Raw genomic sequence first — 8645 nt, 5'->3', positions numbered from 1 at the left:
TACTCAAATATTTAAACTCATAAAATAACAAAAGAGATATATAAATCCATTCTTTAAAATACTCAGTGTTGACTTAAGCCTGGTATACTTAATCCAAGTGGTAGTTGGCCATACATATATCCCGCCTTTTCCTGCTTGTGTGTTTAGGAAATTGCAACTTAAACTGAGTGTATTATGCTGGGATTGAGCCTGATTAATACTGGGCAGCATAGGATTATACTTCAGTTATTGCAAGGCAGACAAGAGAGGAGACAGTAAAGATGGAAAGTATGGCTACTGAATCATCCAAGGCAGAGGTTGAATTTTTTTTGCACTTTTTCATGTCCTATGAGACATTGGGATTGGGAAATACACTTCTAATATTTTAGATGTCAAGAGGTAGATTTGATGAATTTGTTGTCATCTGCAGTAATGTATCTTACCCCAGAGTATGCATGATAGATGCATGTAGACCAGGGGTTGCCAACTATATTTGTGAAAGGGCCAACCCTTTCCTGACATTGTGATGTGCCAGTCTTTCAAACAAACAAACAAACAAACAAACAAACAAAAAATACATTTCTTATTTTGGTCTAATTAGAATTTTATTTAATGTTTTTATTTTCTACTAAAATGTAGGTAATTTATAGCCTTTAATAGTGAGATCAGTCTCTATCACCTTTTCTGGAACCTGCCACAAGGGGCAACTGAGATATTTTGGCTGCACATTCCTGGGGTTGTCATGTTGTCCGTCACTGGGTTTAATGCTAATTCTCAGTGGTTTAATGCAAGGGATATGCAGGTACCCTCTTATTTTTCAGTGTCCTGAGAGCACACTCACTCCTAAATTCCCGTTATGAACTTTACGTTGTATGCTGAATTTTTTAAGGCATGGTCACCTTAATCCGTCTTTACTTGGCTAGGACTTGTTATTAGGAATATCAGGGTATGCTTAACAGATGAAGAGAAGGGCAGGTTATACTTTGCAGTTCTTCACATATCTAAGGACATGAATGGAGCTGATGTTACTACTTTCTTTGCTTGCTTTCCTCATCATAATGTCATATTGACCCTTACTAGCTGAAGTTGAGCTGCAAAGGCTGAGTGTCAATGTGCAAATACAAAAGGAAGACCTATTCCTTGGTGCAGCACAGCCTGTTTATCTTTTGCTGGATGGGTTGCTGAAAAATTCGGGTCTTAAACGAGCTCTGTTCCAACTAGTAGGCACTCAATCGAAATGATAACAAAAGATGTCGAAACATACTGAAAGAAACATACTGCTCAGCTCCATGTAGTAACATCTTGTTTTGAATTCAGAACTCTAAATAAAACTGCTGTAGAGAAAAGCTGTTAAAGTGCCACCCCTAGTGAACACTGGAAGTGATCCCAGAATGCTTTTTGAGTAACTAGTCATTTTTAAATTAATTAAGGCATTTTAGTGCAAAAATCGACGTGATGTACCTTTAAATGAATTGTATACCCATTTCAGCAGGCACCCCTACACCTCTGCATACAGTATACCCTGTTGTGACTGGTGAAAAACACATACAGGGAACAGGTCTTTTGTACCGAATCTCATGTGGGAAAATTGACCTGGAGAATGGGCTGTTGAGTTCATTTATCATGGCAGCTTTACCTGTCTTCTTCTCTTATATCCTTGCTTTTTAGGTTTAGGCCAATGTTGATCTTTAACTAAAAATTAAACACAAAAATTTCAGATAAAAACAGCATGTCAAACAAAAAAAAAGAACTGTTTTAAGGGAACTACTAGTTTGTCTTTATTCTCACATGTACACAGGCTTAGGTACAAGTATCATCTCAGTTGTGATAGTGGAGGACTTGTTTCACTTCCTTTCTGAGCTGAAGCTATTCAGTGCACAACCAACACAGCTAGAAAGACTTCTTTTTAAAGTGGTAGCTTGTGCCACTGGTTGAATATTCTCCAATAATGTCAGTGGGGATAGGCGTAGTAAGCCTGTTAAATGTATAGGTTCGCCAACACAAGAATTACAAGTCAGTTAAACTGGTTACCTACTTATTTTAACATCGACCTGAATTCCTGGTCACATGCTCTTTTAAGACTGCAACAAAGCCTCCCCCCACTGGTAGCCACTGTAGCTTCAATTAATGCCATCCTGGCAGATCTTTCCCCCAGCACTCTGCCAGACATAAACATGAGAAGCTTAGCAGTTTGCATTTTGTAGACACAGGGCAGTGTTCTTAGAATTAGAAAATGAAAATAAAGTTGTCTGTAAGCTGTTTAGGATTACTCATGTAAAACTAATGTGATGAGTAACTTCACTGAGCAAAATCTGTGAGGAGGAACAAAGCCTGTTGAAGCTAGCTGCTAACTTTAGCCACACTCTACTGAGCATAGCAGCCTCATATCATATACCCACTGACACTATAGCCCTGTGATGAATTTGACTGTTTTGTAGTCATTTCCTCAGCTTCAGACTAGTTGGTTGAATGTTATTTAAATGGGCTGAATAGGGAAATATCAGCCTGGGAACAACTTGAATTGTCAGACTGGTGGGTATGTGTATAACTCATTGAACACTGATCCATGATAAAACAGTTTCAATCTTAATTGGTTTTGGGTCGATTTCATAGTTGTAGGGATTGAAAGAAAAAAGATACCCTACCAAACTACATATTTTTTTCCTCCCCATATTTTCTGAGTTTAATCATCTTCTAGGGTCTGGGTGTGAAGCTGTAGGGCAGGGGTCATCAAGTACATTTGCACAAGGGCCAGATTTAGTCTGGACAGAAACTCTGGGGCGAGGACTTTCAAATACACAAAAATTAAATAAATATTTTGGTCTGGTTAACATTTTACTGTAGTAGTATTTGTATTTTCTTTCAAAACACAGGACATTTTAATCATTACCAGTGAGACCTATCCCTATTATCTATCATGCAGCAGGCCTGACAACAGAACTGGCTGGGCCCCTGAAAATCCCAGAGCATGGGCCCTCCACAATTGTGATTTAACATGAGTATTAACTAATTTTAACCCCTTTTTGCCTCTAAAACCCAATTTTTGCCATTCTTACCCCCTTTAAACCACTTTTCCTGCATGTTTTATCCCCTTTGTGCCACTCTTATGCATTTTTGTGACTTTTCTTCAATTTTTGCCTCTTTATAACCTCTTTTTATTACATTTTTTCAACAGTAGTTGCAACTTTTAACCAATTTTTGCCACTGTTCACCCATTTTTTGCCACGCTAAACCTTTTGCAACTTTCCTGCCAATTAGTTCCCTTGTGTGCCACTCTTGAACACCTTTTCACTAATTTGCCAGGCTATTTATAAAGTATTTTTGCCCCTTTAACCATATTTTTGCCATTCTTTAACCCCTTTAAACCACTTTTCCCGCATATTTTATCGTCTTAGTGCCACTTTTTTATCCATTTTTCTTCTATTTTTGCCTATTTTTAACCAATTTTTATTACTTTTTTGAACTATTTTTGTCTTTGAAACCAATTTAGGATACTTTCTGCTGTTTTTTCCCTCTTTTCACCACTTTATCTGGTCATTTTTGCAGCACTTCTGCCAACCTTAACCATTAAATATCTACTATCTATGACAGTAAATTAATTTTGATTAAACATTATTAAATAACATTCATTTTTAATCTATATTAATCGTGTTTTTTATTTTGCAAGCTTGGCGATGTGTTAGCCAAAGTGCTAGCAGATTCCCCGACGAACATATGCTTCGCGTTAATGTGGTATTTTAAGCTGGAAGTGCTTTGGTGAAAAGAAAACTCCATCCTGCAGAATGTGCATAATACTTTATGTCGGTCGACTGTTCCGTCTTGGGGGTTTTTTTGTATTCAGATTTCCCATCAAGAGGGCCAACATGCTGTTTAGCATCTTCCATATCGAGTTGGTTGGTCCAGGCAACTGCCTGGAATGCGTTGCCAGAGACGTTTCAGGGATTTTGAGTTGATCTGCGCTGCAGATGGGTTAATTGTGTTAAAATTTTTATTGTTAATTTTAATCAGATTACTCATGATGATGGATTAATCCACATTAACGTGCTAATTTTGACAGCCCTAGTTAAGACATTCTCAAACTATTTTAATATTCATTGTGGGATGGATTTATCAGCTGCAGACATTTAAAGCCAAAGGATACTCTTAAAACCAAAACATCTTCTTTTCCTCCTTTTCTAAATTTAATGATCTTTCAGGGGCTGGACAGGAAGCTTTGGGGGCCTGATATGGCCCCCGGGCCGCCAGTTGATGATCAGTGCTGTAGGGGGCCTGATACTTGATAACCCTTGCTTTAGACATTACTCAGCAGTCAGCTGCAGTGGGGGTAAAGTAATTAATTACATTTACTCACGTCACCTTAATTGAGTAGCTCTATTGTTTATTTTTACTTTCTTAAGCAGTTTTTAACAACAGTCATTTCACTTTCACGTAAGTATACTTTCGGGGAAGTATTTTACTTCACTACATTTTAAATAGCATTAATTACTGAACAGAAAAGTAAAAACTACGTGGAAAGAGGAAGTGCAAGCTTTCTGTCTACTATAAAAAACTGGCCACTTGTTTGTCTTATAGGTCCTACATGACATTCAGAAGTGCAAAATGAGACAAAGCATCCACATTTCATCCATTTTTTTTTTTTTTTTGGATGGACTGCAGTTTTATTGAAAACTTTATTCCAACAGTCTGGTTGAAGAGAAAATCTTATTTTACTCGTTAACTCCCTCTGGTATGAAAAAGAACTACTCAGTTTTTTTGTGTAAACATTAAATTCTTTTTTTTTTATTTAAGTTGAGAAGCTTTACAGAGCAAGAATCTTACTTCTACTTAACTAAATTTAAATCAAAGTAGCTGTGCTCTTACTTAGATACAATATTTTTGAACTCTTTTTAACCCTGGTCACAGGATGCTCCCTGTCAGACCATTCACAGAGCTGACAGTCGGCATGGTTCATTTTTATAGGTGCACATCAGGCTATTGACAGAATCTTCTGCTTAGGGCTACACATACCAGACAGTCAGTGCTGGGGCGTGGATTTGATGCAGAAGTATAAATCAGGCTTTAGTTTCACAGACTAAGTACAACACAGATTTTAGACTTACTTTAAAGCACAGCTTTCAGAGAAACATGTTATTTATTTACAGTAAAGGCGTTAAAATAGACTTTCAGGAAGTGAAGGCAATTGCTCAGGAAGCTCTTTGGCCTCACACACAGACTCTCTTTCTCTCTACACCACATCCTTTGCCTCCCCTGTACCCTCAGAGGAGGCGGCTGCTGCAGTGTCAGCGGCCTTTGACTGTCCGGCCTCCTCTTGTGGCTTTGAGGAGGTTGAACTCTCCGAGACGGGTGCAGGTGTAGCAGCAGCTTCCTCGCTCTTTGTTGGAGCCCCATCCTCCTTGCTCTTGCTCTCCTCCCCCGTTTGTTCGTCCTTTTTCGCCTTCTCCCCTTCTTCCTTGGTGGTGCCGTTACCTGTCTCCTCCTTGTTTTGACTCAGATCGGACATTAACACAGTGGTCTCACTAGGCTGTGTCTCTGACTTGTTTTTGTCCTTGCCTGCCTCCATCCAGTACTCTGAGGTGCAGACCAGGTCCCTGTTGTTGCTGAGCTCCTTGATGCGTCTGTTTAAGCTGCACACCTTCCAGGCCAATATCAAGGTGGAGATGAGCAGAATGGCACAGAGTATGATCAGTCCACCTGACACGAAAAACACCTGGAGACATTCCTCCTTGAAGAAAGAATCATCAGGAGGTGTGGTGGTGGGGGTTGGACTAGTGGATGGATATGGGTCAGGAGTTTTCAGGGCAGCTTTAAGTGACTGCATATTCAACAGGCTGCTGTCCTCAGTTGTTCTGTCAGCCTCAGTAACACTGACTAAAGTACTGCTACCAGGAGACTTTAAAACACCATCAGCTGAATGTTCACCATCACCAGAGTCAATTTGGTCATCTATCGGAGCTCCACGGAGCGGTGTGCTCAGAGTTGCAAGGCAACATATCAGGAAGAAGATGTGACTCATGGTGGAGTCTGAAAAAACATGCAAAAGCAGATGATGTTTGGGATGAGATTAAGAAAACAAATTTACACAACAAGAAGAAACAATAAAAAAGATCATCAAAAAGTAATTTATTATTCTATCATCTGTCACACACTCATGAACTAACTGAGGCTTTATTGTTTTAGGATTGTGCTTCCACACATTCCTTGCAAGATAAAACTTGTCAGAAGAACTTTTTTCTCCTCTGTATTTATATACAATTGAGGTACGAGACTTTGAGTACATTATACTAATCTGCTGCATTTTCAGGCAAACTATGCATTTAAAATTATTTCTATGATTATGTGGAGCTTTTTGTGCCTCTATTCAAGAGACAGGACAGTAGGTAGGGGGTAGAGTCAGACTCTATCAACACTGTGTACAACAGCTTTTTGGGGTTTTAGTATTATAGTTATGATCATCATCATTTCATAGATTGTTGCTTATTTGTAGATACAATTTTTAAGCAAGAGTTGCTTCAGTAGTAAAAATAGGAAAAAATTTTAAAAAGTTGCAATTCTTTAGCAAGATACAGCACATTCCTATATACTTCACAATTCAAAATATAGTTAGAGTAATGCTTCACTTCCTTTTTTGTCACTTTAAAAAAAAAAATAATTACAAGATGATGGAAGATGATTCATGTACAGTAAGTTTCGTTTGGGTAATTTTGGCTACACGTGATGTTGGAGTCAAGTGGTGGTTTAATCAGTTGTGTGTCATTCTGTACGGCAGATGACGCCTGGGCTTGTAGTGAGTATAGACAGGCTTCAGGTGATTGCATGCAGGTGCAAGGCTAAAATGATGTAGTTTTTCAACCGTGTCAGCCTACCTAAATAAATTGTACATTTGTGTTTATTTTTTCCATTAGGATGAGATGGGATCATGGGAATTATGTAGAAAATTATTTTTTAATTTTAATAAACAGAAAAATGGGAGAGGTTATTTCCTTGGAGCTGAGCACAGGTCTGAAAGCAGACCAGATCTATCCCTCTGTGATATTTTAGACGATACTGGATTTGTTAAAACTGGGTTACACAAGGGTTAAGTGTTTTCTGTCACTCCAAATTTCATCTGCTTTTGGGAATTGGTAACCTAATTTGGGAGATCCACTGTAAAACCAGGTTGTAAGGACTTGAAGATAATCAAGCAAAGTGATCATCATCTTGGATCTTTTTGGTATTTGTTTCGAAAAACTGGAGTTATTTAAAAGTGTGCAGAGCTTTGGGATTTTGGTATTTATGCTCTGATACTGAAATCAGTTGCCAAATGACTTGTATCAATATCAAAAAGACAATCAAAGATTTTATGAAAGGGTGCTGGTGTTGTTCAGGTAGAGCAGGCAGAGGCTAAAATCCTCAATGCAATGGTCTCGAAGCATGTCTTCCCCTATTCTCTCCCCACATTTCCTGTCTTTATTCAGCTGTCCTATCAAATAAAGGCAAAATGCCCCCAAAATAATCTTAAAAAAACAGGACAACACACCCTTGAATGTGTAAAAAACCTGTCTACTTCCTTTAAAAATATCTAAAAGAAGCATTTAGAGCTGTGGTTCTTAACTGGTCTAGCCTCAGGACCCACCACACCCTCCACAGTGAGAAATTGAAACCCACAGCTCAGAAAACTCTCGACCAATCGCACTGATTTGTTAAAATAATGTGGCAGTTTGGACCTCGGCTGGAAAACACCGGCTTTTGAACAACGAGAAGGACAAAATAATGTTTAAAGAACACTTTTGCACAGTTACCCTTGATTACATTTTGATTGTTTTCCTTGAATCTGGAGAAATTAACACATTAAATGGAAAATAACTTTGTTAAGCCTAAGACAACAAGATAAAGATGTAAAGTCTTAAGAAAACAACCTAAACTACCTGCTTTCTTGACAAAATGGAGTAAAATGAAATATATTAATGTTTGTCCATGTCGAGTTTCCATACATCATGGACTTTTTGCCACACTTTTCTTCTGGACAGTATTTTCAGGTGCTGACCCACCAGCTGAGAACCACTGGAGTAGAGAGTATCACCATGGACTTTTAACTACAAAGTGTACGTGTTTTTTAGGAGCAATCATCAAAATAAGATACTTTTTTGAAAAAGCAAACTAACTATACACTTTTTGATAAAAATAAGAAAATCCCGCCGTGCAAAATGAGGAGTTGAAGCAATGCAAAGACAACAAAGCATGTAGACTACTACAAATAAAAATGGAAAAGATAAGGTTACAGTGGTGGAAAAGGAGGTATATATGACTGCTGTGCAAATGAGTAAAATGAACAGTACAGGAGAATTAACATGTTTTTGACAGTGTTACAGTGTATATTAAACTGATGTATTCTGATGCTGATGTGACACTAAAGCCTGTAAAAGTTAACTGTATCCTCTCTAATGTAGCTTATTGTTTTCTAAGTGTAGTCTAAAGCGATATAAATATGATAATCAGGATTTTAAAGCAGATATAAATTCGCCTTTATTGTGTCCTTAACATAAAGTCTATACCATTCTTTAGTTCTTTTGTCAATATGTTCAAAATAAGCATTGATCTGTCACTTACATTATTGGTGATCTTGCAGTATCTTGAGATGACTGGTGTGTAGAGAGACTGCCAGACAATGACAGCTGTCTAAATCAATG

The 8645-nt window shown here is 38.0% G+C and overlaps 1 protein-coding gene across 1 annotated transcript; it reads right to left on the bottom strand.

Annotated features, from left to right (window-relative positions):
- Positions 1-4671: 4671 nt before the first annotated feature.
- LOC121519137 lies at positions 4672-8645 on the bottom strand. The gene is made up of 2 exons (XM_041801949.1): positions 8566-8645; positions 4672-6000 (listed from the first exon to the last, which is right to left on the bottom strand). Exon 2 carries the CDS (start codon positions 5990-5992, stop codon positions 5204-5206), a length of 789 nt encoding a protein of 262 aa, XP_041657883.1. The 5' UTR covers positions 5993-6000; positions 8566-8645; the 3' UTR covers positions 4672-5203.

Source organism: Cheilinus undulatus, linkage group 12, assembly GCF_018320785.1.
Source record: "Cheilinus undulatus linkage group 12, ASM1832078v1, whole genome shotgun sequence".
Classification (NCBI taxonomy): domain Eukaryota; kingdom Metazoa; phylum Chordata; class Actinopteri; order Labriformes; family Labridae; genus Cheilinus; species Cheilinus undulatus.
This window is presented reverse-complemented; position numbering and strand designations above follow the sequence as displayed.